A 20,063-nucleotide genomic window follows, 5' to 3' on the forward strand; every position below is an offset into this window, starting at 1 on the left:
CTCCCATCATGCCTTGAGAGTCATTAGCTGTCAGGGCATTATGGGAGTTGTAGTTTTACAACAATTGGCAGGCCACAGGTTGGGGACCACTATTCTAATGTATTGTCAAACCCAAAAAATCCAATCTACTGCTACAAGGACTGTGGGGAAATGTATTAGGTCTAGGGTTGTCCTATAAAGGTGTGTTCACATATTAGTTATTTTTTTTTTGCAGCTATTGAAAACAATAGAGTGTCAGTAATTCCTTTAAATACTTGTCCTCTTCTTCAGAACTAGTCTTGGTTTTGTACTCGATCATAATCACCAGGATTTGGGTGGGTGCTGGACTAAGGAGTCCCCTGCCCTTGCTTATGCGGGAACCACTACTGATTATAGGTGGGATACCTCATTTTTGTTAACATTTTCATTCAACCATTCAAATAGAACCACAAAAAAAAACTAATCTCTACAACAGTGTTTCCCAACCAGTGAGCCTACAGCTGTTGGAAAACTACAACTCCCAGCATGCCCAGAGAGATGTTGGCATGCTGGGAGTTGCAGTTTTACATCAGATGGAGGCACTCTGGTTAAAAAAACACTGCTTTTGAATATATAGTATCAAGTATCTTTACTATATATATATATATATATATATATATATATATATATATATATATTATGCTCATTGGTTCCATCAACAGCAGCTTTACAACAAGTTGCTGTTGATGGATCCAGTGATACTTTTGTTTTTGCTCCAGTCACAGTATATCTGTTTACAATATTCGGGAAGCCCATTCCATGAATACACAGACCTACAAGACGTGCACTGAGCCGAGAAACAAACAACTCAATAACATTTCACTTACAAGTTACAGGCTAGAGTACATTCACAGCAGGGCACTAATACTTGTATTCACACCAAGTACTAAGTAAAAGGCAAAAAGAAAGAACAAAACATCCATCAACAGCAACTTCTGGGGACTTCCAGACAGCAATATGATAAATAATATCTAAAAAACAGTGAAATTGCTTTTTCTCAAGATATAATTTATAGATATGCACAAAATGTGATATATTACTTGAGTATTTTCAGAGGAATGGATGTATCTTTGATGGCCACAATAACACCGCCATGATCCAGATATAAGATGTGATGCTCTTCTTCAAATACCTGTGAGGATAAAGGATTTCATCATCATATCAATTCTTTAATTAATAAAATTAATTATTGGCTCATTTTTGTAGAATGGGGAACATTGCAGATTCACGCTATCCATCTTCTCTCTATCTATCTATCTATCTATCTTTCTATTTATCTATCTAATTATCCATCTATCTATAAATCTCATATCTATCTATCTATTTATCTATCTATCTCATATCTATCTATTTATCCATCCATCTCTTATCTATCTATCTATCTATTCATCCATCTATCTATCCATCCATCTCTTATCTATCTATCTATCTATCTATCTATCTATCTATCGATCTACAAGTAGGAGAATACAGCAGCACACTGTTAGCACAAAGATACAGATAAAACATGAAATGCTATATTGCTACAATGAAAAATGAAAAATTGTGGCGCTTCGCTCACCATTTGGCTAAATAGTTTGGACCATCCCACAGCGATAAGGTGACCTCATTGGGACGGACCCTACACAGTGAATGTGCCTCTGTGCAGTTAGTTACCAGGCTTGTAAGGTCTGAGACATCCAGCACCTTATATTATGGGTTCCTGCATCACATCAAATGGTGAGCGAAGCACCTCAATTTTTTTATTTTTCATTTATCTGTATCTTTGTGCTAGCAGTGTGCTGCTGTATTCTCCTGCTTGTGTATATTTAGCCCAGCAGCCTGCACCTGTATGCCGGGTCAATGCAATAGTTTGATATCAGTATCAGTATGTGCTGGCCAACTTATCCCTTTTTGTGTTATCTATCTATCTATCTATCTATCTATCTATCTATCTATCTCATAACTATCTATCTATCTCTATATCATATCTATCTATCTCTATCTCTAATCTATCTATCTATCTATTTATCCATCTATTCATCTATCTATCTATCTATCTATCTATCTATCTATCTATCCATCCATCTCTTATCTATATATCTAATCTATCTATGGTCAATCTATCTCTTATCAATCTGTTTGCCTGCCTATCTATCTACCTCATAGCTATCCATCTATTCATCTATCTATCTATCTATCTATCTATCTATCTACCTCATAGCTATCCATCTATTCATCTATCTATCTATCTATCTATCTATTTATTTATCTATCTATCTCATATCTATCTATTTATCTAGTCCAATTCAAGAGGCTGCACTTCCCAAAGAGTTGTGTCCGGGGGCCTGCTGTGTCCTTTAAAATGGCTGGGTGAGCTAGCCGAAACGGGCCACACGTTTGTATGCAATACATTCCACTTTTTGCTCATTTATTGGAGTGTCACTGTCTTTTGGATTGCTAACTATTTATCTATCTATCTGATATCTATCTATTTATCTATATCCTATCTATCTATTTCTTTTTCACCATATTGGACCTGTGTGCTGCGGATTTATATGAACTTTCTGTAAATTGGGACCCCTGACCAAGGTCTGGTTCTGCGTGCACCCACAGATATTGAGCTCAAGGGAGCGCTGTTTCTCTTTGGATTTCTATCTATCTATCTCTATCTATGTCAAATCTATCTATCTCTATGTATGTCATATCTATCTATCTCATATCTATCTATCTATCTATCTATCTATCTCATATCTATTGAACTATCTATCTAATATCTATCTATCTATTTATCTATCTATCTCATATCTATCTGTCTATGTCATATCTATCTATAATATCTATCTAATATCTATCTATCTATCTCTATCTACCTATCTCATATCTATCTATCTGTCTGTCTATCTCATATCTATCTATAATATATATCTCATATCTATCTATCTATCTATCTTATATCTATCTATCTATCTATCTCATATCTATCTATCTATCTATCTGTCTATCTCATATCTATCTATAATATCTATCTCATATCTATCTAGCTATCTCATATCTATCTATCTATCTATCTATCTATCTATCTCATATGTATCTATCTGTCTCATATCTATCTATAATATCTATCTATCTCTATCTATCTCATATCTATCTATCTCTATCTATCTCATATCTATCTATCTATCTATCTGTATATCTATCTCATATCTATCGAACTATCTATCTATCTGATATCTATCTATCATCTATCCATCTATCTCATATCTATCTATCTATCTCATATCTATCAATTTATCTATCTATCTGATATCTATCTATCTATCTATCTCATCTCTATCTATTTATCTATCTATCTCATATCTATCAATTTATCTATCTATCTCATATCTATCTATCTATCTATCTCATATCTATCTATCATCTATCTATCTCATATCTATCTATCTCACATCTATCTCATATCTATCTATCGCATATCTATCTATCTCCTATCTATCTATCTGTCTATCTCATATCTATCCATCTATTTATTTATTAATCTAACAAAAGAGAATAAATATCAACTGTTTACAACTTTTTTTTGCTTTGTACTGCACAAAACGTTGATCCATCATTTTGGGGTAAAAGTGTGACTAGCAGACAACAAGTATTTCCAAGTCATTTTCTGGAGCATGTCATTGTAACTTGGTAGTAAGGACAGTTTGTAACCTGTTTATAGTGGAAGGCCCTACTGTATGTGTACATTATATATATGACATGTTTTATGTACATCGGTGGATCTTCCTTGTATTCACACTGTTTGTCTTATTACTTTTTGATCTTGGGCATAGTTGGGAGTGACTACCAATCCCTGTAAGGTGATCCTCCGGAGTTGCGCTCCTTTCTCTGTGTTATGTTATTTTATTCGCTTGTTTGTTTTGGACGGATACTTTGTTTGACAGCCCAATAACAGCTGCCACTATCTGAGGCTGTCGGCAGTGACACATTAATACCCTGAGAGGTGATGACAATGGGCTAAATCTTCGCCATGTTGCTCTACCAGTTCCTAAATCTCCCTCACTCTCTCCGGCCGAGTGTTCACTGCCAAGAGTAAAATTCTTGCGGAAAGGAGGATTTCTTACTGCAATTTTGGATTGGAAGCCTCTCTTCTGTGGCTGGCAGCAATTCTGCGCTTGTTCATCATCTGCCTGAAATGATCTGTCAACTTTATTTAGCAGTGCAGGGCGACTGAGACGTTGCTCACAGCTCCAAAAAAAAAAAAACATCATCTTTACGATTATCCTGGATTTTGGTCAGAACGATGCTTTTCTCCAGTCCTTGGCTTACGGAGACTAAATTGGTGCAGAATAATTCTGATATCTATAAAAGAGGCTTTTTCTTAAAGAGATAGTCCAGTAAAAATAGGAGGTTGCAATTATTCCCCATAGGGGGCCTTCAGACTCCATATTGCTGTTTGGAAAGCTATTCGGCTATAACCCTGTGAGACCACCAGATCTCTATACCCCCGCAGTTTTAAAGGCATTAGGAGAGATCAAGTATGGCATGTAATGACTTGAATTCTGCTTTGGATGTGAATGGAGTACAAGAGGTGATGAAACTCAAGATCAGTACAAGATATATGAATAGTCCCTGGTCCTATTTTATATAAAGAATAGCCTTAAAGGGGTACTCTGCTGCTGCGCGTTTGGAACAAACTGTTCCGAACGCTGGTGCCGGCGCCGGGAGCGTGTGATGTCATAGCCCGCCCCCCTATTAATGTCATGCCCCGCCCCCTCAATGCAAGTCTATGGGAGGGGGCGTGACCGCCATCACGCCCCCTCCCATAGACTTGCATTGAGGGGGCGGGGCATGATGTCATGAAGGGACGGGCTATGACATCACAAGCTCCCGGCGCCGGTGTGAGGTGGTTTTTTGCGCCCCCGTAGATCCATGCGTCGGCTCCTCCCCCAGCTCTCCGAACATTTCCGAAGCTAGAACTGGGGGAGGGCAGAGCAAGGGGAGAGAGAAGCTCCACGCCCCCTCCCTCATCTCCTCTCCCTGAGCTCGGCTGGACGCACATCTCTACGACACGCCCCCTCCCTGAGGACATAGATCTCCACGGCAGGTCCCCTCCCTCATCTCCCTGAGCTGAGGACGTAGAGCAGTGCTCCCAATGAGCCATATGTGTAAAGGGGGACATACTGTATCGGCTAAAGGGGGACATACTGCACGGGCTAAAGGGGGACATTCTGTACAGGCTAAAGGGGGACATACTGTACAGGCTAAAGGGGGACATACTGTACAGGCTAAAGGGAGACATACTGTACGGGCTAAAGGGGGACATACTGTACAGGCTAAAGGGGGACATACTGTACAGGCTAAAGGGGGACATACTGTACAGGCTAAAGTGAGACATACTGTACGGGCTAAAGGGGGACATACTGCACGGGCTAAAGGGGGACATACTGTACAGGCTAAATGTCCCCCTTTAGCCCATACAGTATGTCCCCCTTTACACATATGGCTCATTGGGAGCACTGCTCTACGTCCTCAGCTCAGGGAGATGAGGGAGGGGACCTGCCGTGGAGATCTATGTCCTCAGGGAGGGGGCGTGTCGTAGAGATGTGCGTCCAGCCGAGCTCAGGGAGGGGAGATGAGGGAGGGGGCGTGAACTTCTCTCTCCCCTTGCTGTACCCTCCCCCAGTTCTAGCTTCGGAAATGTTCGGAGAGCTGGGGGAGGAGCGGACGCATGGATCTACGGGGGCGCAAAAAACCACCTCACACCGGCTCCAGCATTCGTAACAGTTTGTTCCAAACGCTGAGCAGCAGAGTACCCCTTTAAGCCTATCCTATGCATGTTTAGCAAAGGGCCCATGGATGCCAAACTTAGGCTGAATGTCCCCTCCCCCCCTCCCCCCAAGCCTCCGTGAGAAAGAAAAAAGGTTATCTATCCCTTCTTTTGTGACTGTTGCAAATCACATTCTAATGGACAATGGGAAATATGGAACCTCTATTTTTCCAAACTATAGGGAAATACTGACGTATCCCCCACAGGTCGTCATCATATTTGTAAAATATTCAGTCCCCTAAATTAATCGAACACCAGACCCAAAACAACTCAGACCTGAAAACACACCCCTAAATTTCAGATCAGAGGCCAAAATAAATCCAGACTCCAGGTCAAACTGCCACTGCCAAGTTTTTGTGGTGATCATGGTGTTTATTTATAGTTTTTTTTTTTTGTGAAAACAAATTTTTTTTACCCTGTGTTAGTATTTCACTGCCTTTAAGGTTCCCTTCCTTGGGTCGGATGGAGAGCACCTGGCTCACAAAGTGTAAGGAGGTAAGTAGTGATGCATAGTTTCATCAGTTACCTCTGTAGATGGTACCACTTGGCGTTTTTTGTGGCAAAAACTCCCCCAAAAAACTGTTTTAGACTTCTGTGGGAGAGAAACACCAGGATTTCTTTGGAAAAAAAAACAAAAAAAAACACCATAGTCTCAGTATTCAGCGATTTTGGGAATTTGCAAGTGATCTCAAAAAGGCAAAGTGGGTTCTGTGTTTCATTATTGACTCCCTGACAAAATCTGGCCGTGGTGTTTTTGCCGTGAAAAAATCCTGTGCAGCAGTTGTGGTTTTTTTGGGGGGCATTTTGTCCCAACCCCCAAAAAAAAATTAAAAAAAAAAAAAAAAAAAACAACTGGAAATTAAAGGGGTATTCCAGGAAAAAACTTTTTTTTAGATATATCAACTGGGTCCAGAAAGTTAAACAGATTTGTAAATTACTTCTATTAAAAAATCTTAATCCTTTCAGTACTCATGAGCTTCTGAAGTTAAGGTTGTTCTTTTCTGTCTAAGTCCTCTCTGATGACACCTGTCTGGGAACCGCCCAGTTTAGAAGAGGTTTGCTATGGGGATTTTCTTCTTAACTGGGAGTTTCCCGAGACAGGTGTCATCAGAGAGCACTTAGACAGAAAAGAACAAACTTAACTTCAGAAGCTCATAAGTACTGAAAGGATTAAGATTTTTTAATATAAGTAATTTACGAATCTGTTTAACTTTCTGGAGCCAGTTGATATATAAAAAAAAGTTTTTTCCTGGAATACCCCTTTAAGCCTAAGGTTGGCTCTGGGCCCCCTGCTGTTCTTGAATGGGGCCCACTCTCCACTATATCCACTACAGAGCAAAGCAAACTACTAACTTAACATTAAAAATGATTTGCTATATAATAAAACCATTGTTATCCAATCAGATGAATTGTAGATGAATCCATTCGAATTTCCGAGAATATACAGTGATACGTTTCTACTTTTAGTTCTACATATATATATATATATATATATATATATATATATATATATGGCTGAATGATAACAACCACGCTGAAATAGCAAAAAGGGACAGATATAAATTTGCTGAAATAAAACTGCACAGCTAGGATATAGAGCAGAGCTCGGGGATACACAGCGCAGTCATATATAGCCGCTAGTAGGGAGGTTCAGTCATTAAATTACCAGGATGACAACATGAAAGTGCCTCCAAGTGGAGGTCACAGCTCGGAATTGTGTGATAAACTATGAGGACTAATATTTGCCTTGGATGCTCATATTCTCTATAATTCTCCAAGTGGACAAACACTGAATAGTGTAATTGTAAAAGCAAAGCGCCAGTCTCATGCCATGCCTGTATAACGGGTTCTGGCCGACAAGTCACATCCAATTATAATGTCCAATGAGGCTTTGGTAATAAAACACTGAAGTGACATGCCTTAGCCAATGATCAGGGAAAGCTGTGGTGACGCAAGCAGTGTAACCCCTGGGAGCCCAGTTGCCTTGCTGGGACTTATGGTGCTTTTCATCCACTTGATTAATACCGACTTGAGATAAGAGACGGTAGACTTCCCACGCTGGCTAGGGTTCTGACAAGGTCCAATTACCTTCACTGCCAGGGCTTGACTTTCCGCTGTACGGGGGATCACTTTCAGAATAGCGGGGCTGACTTGAGAAGAGATTTGTTCTTAGACTTCCCTCAGGATTTCTCCACACAAGACTTCACCGCCTTTCCACACTGTACTTAGCACTGATCTGAGGCAGCTCCCCCCCCCCCCCTACACTATATACTGACCAATTTAGGGTTTACCATTGGGCAGGAAGGATCACCTGGTTTAGGGTGGGTTCAAACTACGATTTTACTGTACAGGAACTGTATCCGGCTGGGGGGAACGAAAACCGGGTGCTCCCGTATCCTAGATAGACCCGGCCTGTTTTTAATTAATTTCAATGAGCTGACCGGAGTCAAACGGTGACTCAGGTTGGCTCATTTTTGCCCCATATCCGGTTTTGTGACCGGACCTTAAAACCGCGGCTTTAGGTCCGGTTAGAAAACCGGATAGGGTGCAAAAATGAGCCGGCCGGAGTAACCTGCTCATTGAAATGAATTAGATACGGGCCGGGTATAGTGTAGTACACATAAATAACATATTATACAGTGAATATGGTAAACATAATAAAGTATATAATAAAGTGCTTGAAAATATTATGCATAACTGATACTTTCTCAGTGGGCCCAACACATGTACATCAGGCATGCCCGAGGAGATCCGAAGCCCACAGAACAGCCTTTGGTGCTGGGACACCACAAAGCCAAACTAAGCGCATAACTAATAATTTTGTGGGGCCCCACAATCCCATTTAACCTTGGTGATAGTAGTAATGTATGCAGCACACTTAAAGGGCCAGACTAAAAGGAGCTGCTATGTGATGTCACATTCTCCCTCTTTCTTTTGTAAGGCTACGTTTCCACATTTTCATTTGGCGTGCTACTGCCACTGCTTTTTGCAGCATTTCTGCATTTTCCTTTTCATTTTTGTGAAAAACCACTATTTATTTTACCCTTTTGCAGTTTTTCACTGCCTTCAAGTTACCACTCTGTGGATCAGATGAAGGGCGCCCGGCTCACGTAGTGTAAAGGGGTAAGGAGTGAAGCATAGCATCACTAGTTCACTAGTTCCCTTCACTAGCCATATGATATACAGGGATGTATAGCACACCACTATATACTGTACAGGGACCCAGACTCCCATCAGCATACTGACGGGAGCCTCTGCTCCAAGCTTAGCTTAACTGTGCCAGTGGCTATACAACAGCGAGTACAGCACAGGCTGGGCAGAAGGTATACATTGAATATCTCCTGTCCAGCAACAACATACAGTAAACCAGCACTCTATATATTGCTGCTTTACTGTATGTTCTTGCTGTGCAAGAGGTATACAATGTATACCTCCTGCACAGCCTGAGCTGTTAAACTAACAGGGCATTTTTATTGCCATTTTGTCCCTCCTATAGACCATTATAGGAGAGAAATGCTGAGGCTTCTTTTAAATAAATGCCAAAGTCTCAGCATGTTGCGATTTTGGGAACTGCCAGTGATCCCAAAAACGTTTGAGAGCAGGAAAAAAAAAAAGGCCAAACCCAAAGACATAAAGTGGATTTTCACGTTTCATAATTCCCTACTCTCTCCCAACATCTGTCCGCTGCAATTGTTGTGAAGAAACACTGATTGGAAGTTGTTGTGTTTTTTGGGGCATTTTTGCCCTCCCCAAAATAGCCAAATGGAATCCTATCCTTAGAGAGCAAAGGCTTCATAGGGATTGCTTTGTGGGGATCTGAAGAAAGTAGCATCTCATGGTGTCGCAGGAATCTTAAAGGGGTACTCCGCCGCTCAGTGTTTGGAACAAACTGTTCCGAACGCTGGAGCCGGGAGCTCGTGGCATCATGGCCCCGCCCCCTCATGACGTCACACCCCACCCCCTCAATGCAAGTCTATGGGATGGAGCGTCACAAGCTCCCGTCACCGGCTCCAGCGTTCGGAACAGTTTGTTCCAAACGCTGAGCAGCGGAGTACCCCTTTTAAGCTATTTTTACATCACCTTTTATGCCTTCCACCAGGCTATGTGTTGGCTTCCTACTAAAAATGTGAAAAATGTGTTGTCAACAGGCCCATGAACTTAAATGGGCTGAACATAGTCTAATTGTGATATAAAGTCCATCCCTCCATTCAAGTCCATGGACCCATCGATAATATGTTGGTAAATTGCAGTTTATCGGTATGAAATGGAGAAACAACATGTGTCATTTACAACTACTATCACAGGCACACTAGCACTCAGACACTATGGTGGGCCCAGGGTCAAGGACTTCCTTTACTGTGCAGACCCCAGGAGGATTTCCAGGGCTCAGACAGACAACAAAGCTACTGTGATCTCATAGACTTTGGTAAGAACACTACTACCCCCCTTGCTGGCCCTGCACTACCATTTTCCTCAGGGGCATCACAATTTTTCCTGGCGTCACAAACAGGATTGCACGCAGATCCCGTCACCAAGTACTCTGAACCTTTTAATTGCTAGCGTACCCAAATCACAAATTTGCATTGTTTATTGCTATTGTCGGTGCTTCTGTGGGGCAAAAGACTGTATATGCTTTAAACTGGCAATGTGGGGCTGTGCACGCATTCAGATTTCTGTGCAAATTTTCCTGTGCGCCATTTGTCACAAGAAGACCCGAAGAGGCACACTCGGGGTTAATACCATCCCACGCCCTTTTGCATGTGCCAGGGGGAATCTAAAGACTGCCGGACTGTAAACAAATGGAGGAGGAAGTTCTTCCACAGGAGTTTTTCACGGTTCAGCCTGACCACAAAGCTGCCATGATCTCATAGACTTTACTAGGTACACCCCATAGATGGTCCTACACTACTACTCCCATCTCATGGCCACCACAACTTGATCCCATGTTTGATGAAAGAAGTTCTTCTTTCTTTCCTGTATGTGATGGTTTCTTGTTAATGTCCGGCTGTGAGACCAGTTACAAGAATGTCAGACATCCCATACTTTGCACATATTTCATCTCCGGAGACGCTGTGAGGACTGCAGTGCCGTAGCAGCCGGAGACTTTTCTTTCTCATACTGCTGTTCTTAGAATAAAATACCATTACACGCAGCAAATCAAATATAAGGGTAAAGATTAATATTAACAGCTGGAAGCAAAGTGATGGATAAAAATATTTCTCCTTCTGTGTGGGATCCGTCTTTAGTCCCGAAAACTTCATTTCACACAACAGCGGGGCATGATGTGGAGCTAATTCATTACCTACATTACAATGAATGAAAGGCAACCTACGCTGGTTAATGCTGCTATAAGATATAAAGGAAGGTTGCACAAAAAAAAAATTAAAAAAAAATTAAAATAGTCTCTCGAACAATGGACACAATTTCCTAAAGTCATCTCAAAGTTGGCTGAGCCCTTGGTTCACTTGTTTTTTCCTGTTGTTTATGTAGTACTTAAAGGAGAACTCCAGCCTAAATTAAAGGAGTACTCAGCCCCTAGACACCTTATCCCCTATGCATAGACACCCCCTCCCATAGACTTGCATTGAGGGGGCATGGCCATGATGTCACAAGCCCACGCATCGCCAGTCATCCGGCACAAAGCGAAGTTCGCTCTATTCGGATGTCACTTTCTGGTGTTTGCTCTGGCTCACGGTTCCAGGTTACCTTGTTATGTATTGTTCTAATGTATTGTCATTTATTCAATGTTCCAGTGTTTTACTGTCATGAAAGAGTTAACAGTAACTGTGGAGGAGGATGCAGGGGAATAACATGAGCACTTTGGCCAATCAGGACCTCTTGCCCTTCTCCCCAAGGTCTGTGTAGACCGTGAGGAGTTAGTCAGTAGTTGTGTAGAGGAGAAGAGAGTGAGTGGATGTCCAGTCCAGTCCATATCAGTCCACCTTGATGGTAAGCCCTTACATTGGATTCCACAAGTGAAGTTGCTAGAGTCAGTGATAGTCAACTTTCAAGTCAAATCTACCTCAGTCAAGTCTCAACCAGTCTGGTCACATCAAGGCTGGCTCAGTCAAGTCTGTCCAGGTCAAGTTCAGACCAGTCACTTTTTAGTGGAGAAGGACTAAATTGCCAAGAAGCAACTTTGGTTCCCTGAAGTATCCTTCAAGGAAACTGCACTAAACCTGAACTGTACCTGTTCTATCACCTGTCTGCAATTCCTGATGTAAGGTTTACAAGTGGTTTCCCTAACCTTGCATTTGTGGTATTCCTTACCTGGTGCTTGGGACTGGCAACTGCTCAATCCTTGGAGTGTGGTTATTATATGGCATCACAAACTCCTATCATAGTCACGACACCCATCAGTTTACATACACGCCACCCCTTAGCCACCACATGTGTAATGAGTAGGATCTGGTTCTACCTTAAGGATTTAGTTTTCTATTTGGCTATCATCATGCGTAGTTATGGCAACGTCCAGTCCTATCAGGGGGCTTGGACTGAAAGCCTATCACATTTGCTTCCTGTGTTCACACCCTCCTCAAGGGCATATACATTTCAAGCCTGCCTTGCTCTTGTCTTGCTTCTGAAATGTTATTATGTTTATATATTTGACACTTGGCCATTGTCTCCTGACAATTCTCCTGTTTCCATATTGGTACTGCATTTCTCTCTCTGATAAGATCTAGCCTGTTGACTTTGATTTTATGTTTGCTTGTGCTTTCCCTGTCTGCCTTTTGACTTTATTATTTTGCCTGTTAACCCTTCGTATCCAGACCTAATTTAACTGACATTTCTACAGAGACCCAAAGCAATCTAAATTTTTCACATATCTAAGCAACTTGTCAAAAGTTGTTTTAAATGACAGTAATGCTTTATAATCAGTTGAACCAGATGTTTTTCTTGGCATCGAGAATCTTAAGTGTGTTGCGGATTAATCTGAAATCTTCTCCATGTGATCATACCTCATCAGTTACATATGATCATTGTACTGTTTTCAGTCAGACATATAATGGTGTTATCCAAATAAACATGCATTAGAATGGACTGAGTCTGATCAACTGCATTACCATAATTGGGGCGGGGGTGGGAATAACTCACACAACAAGGCATAAAAATCAACAACAGGGAATCATGGATCAGGATTCAAAATCAATCACAGCGCTAATATTTACAATGGTAATGAATATATACATTACAAATATACACATACATAACATCATTAAGGGAAGACATCTTGAAATAGTTAAAAAGTCAAAAATTCTAGAGATTTACAAAACTGAAAAACTTTGAGTCAGACATTGATTCTGTTGCATTTACATGAACTAAAAAAAATCCCCTTAAGCTATTAATTCGGCATGGAATGTTTTCATATTACTGTGTAATACCAGACCACAAGGTATCAGTCATTAAAGCCTTGTAATTACCGTATTCCCATAATCGGTTCATTTGTGTTATTACAAGGAAGCATGGTGAGTAAGTGGCTTCATAAATAGATGGGATTACTATTTACATTGCAGATTGTTGCTAATCATTTGTTCTATGTTGTGTTCTACAAAAGGGTAAAAATCTGTATCACTACAAAAGAGGGCAAATATACTGAACACAGGCAAGTTCTTAGAGCCTGTGCCATGCAGTGTTGGCCACAGGGGGAAAAAGCCAGTTGGCAGGACGCCAGAGAGAGCCCTTCTGGGAAGTGCCAATGGAGATTGCCAGGACCCTTGGAAGGTAAAATCCAAGAGATAAAGATACCCCATCTAGCCCTACGCTCATTAGCAGGTGCTTAATACCAGTTGGCTGTAAGAACTGGGTAGTCTTCAGAGATAGGGACAGAGTCTTGACTCTAAACCTCGAGGAGAAATACATTCAGAACACATCTGTTGGAATGCTGATCTTGCAAATATATGTTTTTGAATTTGACTTTTTAAAAAGACAGGAACTGAAATCTGCAATCCAACAAACACCTAGAGCCTGTGTTGCCTGAATCCTCAATCTGATAGACTGACATTGCACACAGGGTATCTGTAGTGAAACCCACAACCCCACCCCTGATCTTATTCTTAGGGGAACTGTTAAACCGATCGTTCTTAGTTTACTCTATGACCACCACTTAACTGTTCATTTGTAAGAGAAGCAAGAAAACACAATTTGTCTGGGATCTTGCTCCACTGTATACAGGAGTCTTAAGCTGAAGGGATACCCATCACATGGGGTGGCCATGTCCAATACACCTCTACCAAATAAAAGTGCTTTCCTGGATGAGTGGTATAATGTAGACAATGGCAGAACAGTATGCAGTGAAATAAAAACTTTACCTATCAACTAAAATAACAGCTGTCAATAAATAGAACGGTTGCTGTAACCTTCTTCCCTTAGATTCAGCATTTGGCGCTCATTTCTATAGCAATGGTTGCTAGGCAAGGGTTAATGTATGGACTCCTAAGACATTTTTTGAGTAGTAAGGTGATGCTATACCTTCTTGCAAGCCTGTATTTGTGAATTATATTAATATTGAAGATATTTTGCTTAACTTTTACCGATCAAGTGTAACATCATGTAATATATATACTACATTCACATCCAAATGTTTATAGGCTGAGTTCCTCCTTGTAGGCCTAACCATCATACCTAGTCTACAGCCAGTATTATAAGGGGGCCGGGGGGGGGGGGGGAGAGCAGAAGTACCACGGTATTATGGTGCTTGAGAGTGTTCAAAGGCCCCTCTGCCATGTAAGAAGAAACCAGTATTATTAATGGTAAATAGTGGGTGGGTGTTATAGATTTTGTATTGGGGTTTCTTGAGTCTAATCAATGACAGGAAAAATAAATAAAATCTTACTTGTCTCCATGTCTTCCCACAGTCTGATGTTATGTACATTTCTTCCTTGTATTCTACCAATTGTGATCCCAGGTTACCTGCATTTCAATAAAACATAAATTAGTAGAATAAGAAAGCTAACATAACAATTCACTTGTGTTAAAAACTCGATTCTTCTTTACTTTCTTGACGTTTAAGACCTCTTAGATCCCATGGCATACGAAGACCGAAATTAGATGGGACAGACTAGTTACTATAGATATGCAGCCTGACAACCCAATATAAAAGGCTGCATTCATAGCAACTAGACATCAGGTGCTTAGCTACCAACGTAGGGCTTGTTCAGACTGCCTGTGTGTTCTGCTAAAGGGAGCTCTGTTGGCCATCAGAAGGTCAGAAGTTGGGCTGAAAAAAAGTAGTCCATGTCCCAATTTTTTTTCTCTGTTCAACCTTTGTAACACACCGGACACCTAAAGGACCCCACTGGGATCTGGTGGTGTCAATTGTGCTTCGACCCATTCAGGGTCCATCCAGTGCTAAAAGATCCAAATGGACTCTGAATGGGTCAGAACACAATGGCCGAGTGAACTTAGCCTTAGTATCACCAGGCTAATAAACCACTGGCCTGGCTGGTCTGTATATTATAAGACAAAGGACCTGGTACTAGAAGTTGGATAAAGACTTTTCTGCCACAAAATAAGTCACCAGTATTATAAATGAAAGGTTCGGTAGGTGGTAGGTTTTGTGTTGGATCCCCATTCCACAGAGAAAAAAAATTTGTTTTAATCTGTGTTGGATCCACTTCTGTTTTTTGATGGAAATACTGAACAAAATATTAGGTGTGAACCCTGCCTTAGTCTTCTGCTTGAGATGGTTTTATATTTCAAACTTCCAACACAAAGTCTTGGGGATCCACAAACTCTTTTGAGACTGACATTTTAAACCGTGCAGATAAGGAAATATAAAAATATCTATTGGCCAAAAGGTTCTAAAACACGCTTAAAAGTTCCAATGTGACTCCAAGGAGAAATGGATATAATTCAAGTGTGTCCCCATTGATGATTCTGACATAAAAAAAGCCTCTTTTGGCAACTGTTTTAACACAATAAATCAGATAAAAAGTAATATAAAAGACCTACCGGCTCCCATAATCAGGCCTGGGGCTGTGTCCTTGGTATGGACGGTGCCTGATACGTAAGGATTATCTGCCCAGCGGAGATGAAGGTGAAGGTGGCATTCAGGCTTTCAGGATAGAAGAGAGATCAAAACACAGATAATTATTCCATTAGATGTAGTTCATTGCAGTAGTTTGAGTTCTCAGAAATACAAAGTTATTTTTCATATTCTAACACACAATGAATGTATATAGTGATTTTTATTCACCTTCACCCAACCTTCACAACTGTTCTTGTCCATTGGTGTGTCTCTCATGTCACAACAGGATGTAGAACAATACATAGCCTTCTATTACATTTCCAAGGAATGGGGTTTAAAGGGGTTAACCAGGAATAAATTTAAAAAACAGAGCTAATTCTTTCAGAAACAGCACCATGTCTCCCCAGGATGTGTGAGGTATTACAAAATTCGGTTCCATTCAGTTCAATAGAACTGAGCTGCAGAACCACACCCAACCTGGAGACAGACGAGGAGCAGTTCTGAAAGAAATTAGCTCTGTTTTTCTATTCCTGGATAACCCCCTTTAAAGGGGTTGTCCGGCAACATAACATTTTCCATTATGGTCGCAACCATGCAAAAAAAAAAAATGTGTTGCACAAGCTGGCACAACATTAGGGTTCCCTAAATTTAACCCGAAGTATGTTTTTGACCTGATTCACTACTGTAGATAATGTATTAAATTTTTCTTACATTTGATACCTGAGTCTTACTCATCCTAACTTTGACCACCATAGGCCAACCATTTCCACCAAAGGAATACACATGCCCTACTTGATGATCTGAGATTGAGAAGGACTCAGGATTTATAAAATCTATGGTGGTCAAGGCCCATTTCGGAAGCTCTTCGGGTCACAGTATTCACTTTTGATACTGCAGCTCCAATGCCAGAGGAGATCAAAAACATGATTTTTCCCAAACCTGGTCATCTATAGCCCACCAGAATATGTTGATACAAGTGGAAAAGTAAAGAATGATCCATCTGTATCTGAATCGTATTGCTTTTTAAATTGACTGCACAAGACGCATCTACAGTTTTGGCATCAACAACAAGAAGTAGTCAAGTATGTAAAAAAAAATAGTTGAAATAACTAGTTGATCTTTTTTTCTGTTGTTTTTCATTGATAAAAAAAAACATGTGTACTTAACATTAAGGCATCTGTTATGTCTAGACATTGTGTATGTATAGAAATTTCTGATCCTGTTGGAATATTCTAAATTTAGTCGAGTGAGTTACATAATGATATATAAGAGATAATCCTGAAGCTCACCGGTTTGCAGTTGGTTTGTTTGCCAGTCATGTCCACACTTGGTGGAGTCAGATAATCCCAATCGCGACCTTTATTATAGGTTATAAGTGTTGTCACTTTACCGTCTATTTTTTGATTGGCCAAGAAAACACCTTTAACTCCTCTGACCTGTAAAATATAACAAGGAAAGGGTCATTTATAAAATAAGAACATTTGTTTTGTTTTACCAAACCTCATTTGTTTACCATTTTACTAGCACCATTTGGCGACATAACAGTTATTTCTTGTATCAGCACTATCTATATAGGTTTGATCTTGCTTACCGGTGGCTCTCTGCTTCCCTGACTGAAAAGAGTCACAACTTTTTATTTAAAAAAAACTCTCTCTATTGCCCCATCTTTTATCTCTACCCTCTTCCATGACCCTTTCAAATGTTTAGTATCAACTTTTTACTGTTGCAATGGATCTTAGATAGATCAATTTAAAACACATTTTTAATAACAAAAATTGGATTTCTCCATTGATAACTCATAAAATCCCATTTTATTGTTATTTAAAGGGATACTCCGGTCCTAATACATCTTATCCCCTTTCCAAAGGATAGGGGATAAGATGTCTGACCGCGGGGTCTCGCCGCTGGGGACCCCCACAATCTTACATTTGGCACCCACCTCTTTGAGCTGCACGCCGCGCTGCCAGCTCACAAACTGCTGGGTGCCGACCACGGGGCTGGAGTATCATGACGACTCCACCCCCGTGTGATGTCACACCTCGCTATGCAAGTCTATGGGAGGGGGCGTGACGGCCATCATGCCCCCTCCCATAGACTTGCATAGCGGGGGATAGGGGATAAGATGTCTTAGGGCCGTAAGTACCCCTTTAACACAGACATTTTTCGATTACGTCTTTGTTGAATTTCTGCTTTAATTACTAATAAAATGTGTCACGGCGCCTGGACAGCGTGTGGCATACTCTCCTTGTCCACACTCCAAGGGGAGTTAGCGCTGAGACCTCCACTGACCATTAGAATAAGTGGGAAGAAGTGCGCATTAGTGTGCTTGATGTCCAGGCTTGCAGTGATCTTTACCCACTTTGACTAGACGCCCCCTCGACTTATAATGGGGCTGTCTAGAGATGCTGAATAGACATCGCTGCAAACCTGGGAGTGAAGCGGGCTACCACGTGCTTCTCATTATCATGATTGTAACTAATAAAACACAATCAGTTGTACTGCACATGTCTTTTATTGAGCACATTGAGTAAACATTCACAGTTCAGGGAGAAAAAAGTCAAACTCTGCGTTAACAACGTCCTTAAGAGCTAATTGGGAAAAAAAAGTGTTTCCATTCAACAACTTTACCATTAGCACACTTCCCTGGATTCAGGGGCCAGAATATAGTAAATCCATGAATAACAAAGACATGAATAACAAAGACATGAATGTCTTCCTAAAAATGTGCAGCCCCCCCTGGACAGCAGATGATTATGGATTCACAGCAGCCAGATTTTTCTTAGTTTTACTTATATGTAAATAATCCGCACACTGATCTTTCTATTACCATACTGAGTGTAATGCACTTTTAAATGTTTTACAATGTCTGCCACAGGGAAGGTTCTCTAAATGTAAAAAGCCAATATTTTTCGTATAAATATATCCAAGTTCTTTTCGTCAGGCACCAGAAGTAAAATTATAGTTTATATTCCTAAAAATCGTGGGAGCTTAAAGCTCTGGGAGACAAAGATTTAAGACAATATTTCTTCTTCCAAGCAATAAAATACATGCTACAGCACCAGAGTGTGGAAATGGAAAATATGTTCACCTGAAAACCTCATGAAAAGTACATTATATGCGGATGGGAATTTATGTTCAGGTGTTTCCTCCCATATAAATCATCATATGTTTAATTGTTATAAGAATAGTATATGTGCTTCTTGGAGGAAAATTCACAATTCGAGTTATCTTGTTCATGATTTATAAATTTGACATTTTTTCCCCCCCAGGTTATACTGTTAATGTGGTATTAGTGAGTATTGTATGCTTATCTCTAGTTATGTCCCTACCTACCTGAATGATCCACCTGAAATGGTAGCCCCCAACTAAGCGACGGTTCCTACACTGGACTAAGTACACAGGAAGTCAGGGAAATCAGACAGCCCAGGTCAGACAAATGGGCAGAACAGTACAAAATTAGCAGACAAGGGGATAACCATGGACAAGCCAGAAATTCATAACCCAAGAGGGCAATGTAGTACAAATTAGGACCCAGAAACAACATCAGGACAAGCAAGGGTCAGAAACCTAGAAGTCAGTGCGGTATAAAATCAGCAGGCAAACGTCAAGGTCAGATCACAAGCAGCCATCAGGTTGGGTCATGTCACAGAAAGTAAAGAGAAAAAGAATGCCAGTGAAGGGCAAAAACTTGTGAGCTGCCCATTTAAATCTTCTGCCGCCAGGAGATGTGACCGATGGCACTGAAGCAGATTGGGAGGTGGGAGCACCCAGCCAGTTGGTTGGGCCGGCTGCATAATTAGTGAGGAACAGGGCTGCAACCTGCAGGGCCATTGTCAAGACAATGAACTACGCTGCCTGCCCCACCAAACAGAGAAAAGAGTCAGTGCTGAAACCAGGAAAGGTAATTTTGTGATAGGACAATGATTTCTTACAGTATAAATTCAATATACTATTGTGACATTCTAGCAAAACCATCCACACCATAATCACTGGGAAGCCACATGTAGGTACAAATTGCAAAAACAATCCCTGATAGAGTATAATAAAATCATGTTCTCTTCCCAAAGCCAATCATGTACCACTTTGAACATGTTGACCCAAACCCCTTTTCTAGTGGCCCAGTATGAAGGAGGATAATCTTACTACTGGAAAAAAGATTATGCTATCTACCATCAAAAGTACACAGTATGGACTAGGGTGAAAGAACCAGAAGAGAACAAAGGGGCATTGACCATTGTATGCATAAAGGCTTGTATGCATAAAGGCATAAAA

At 40.8% G+C, this 20,063-nt stretch overlaps 1 protein-coding gene across 3 annotated transcripts in view; it reads right to left on the reverse strand.

The window, feature by feature from the left end:
• SORCS2 (sortilin related VPS10 domain containing receptor 2) overlaps positions 1 to 20,063 on the reverse strand; it is a 1,056,376-nt gene that overhangs the window by 77,038 nt on the left and 959,275 nt on the right. For all 3 annotated transcript variants that reach the window (XM_056555055.1, XM_056555056.1, XM_056555057.1), the window contains 4 exons: positions 17,081 to 17,227; positions 15,776 to 15,878; positions 14,658 to 14,734; positions 1,059 to 1,150 (listed from right to left, as the gene is read on the reverse strand). In XM_056555055.1, the coding sequence (XP_056411030.1) occupies positions 1,059 to 1,150; positions 14,658 to 14,734; positions 15,776 to 15,878; positions 17,081 to 17,227 (419 nt within the window). The remainder of the gene's footprint in view (positions 1 to 1,058; positions 1,151 to 14,657; positions 14,735 to 15,775; positions 15,879 to 17,080; positions 17,228 to 20,063) is intronic.

Source organism: Hyla sarda, chromosome 1 (assembly GCF_029499605.1).
Source record: "Hyla sarda isolate aHylSar1 chromosome 1, aHylSar1.hap1, whole genome shotgun sequence".
In the NCBI taxonomy this organism is placed as follows: domain Eukaryota; kingdom Metazoa; phylum Chordata; class Amphibia; order Anura; family Hylidae; genus Hyla; species Hyla sarda.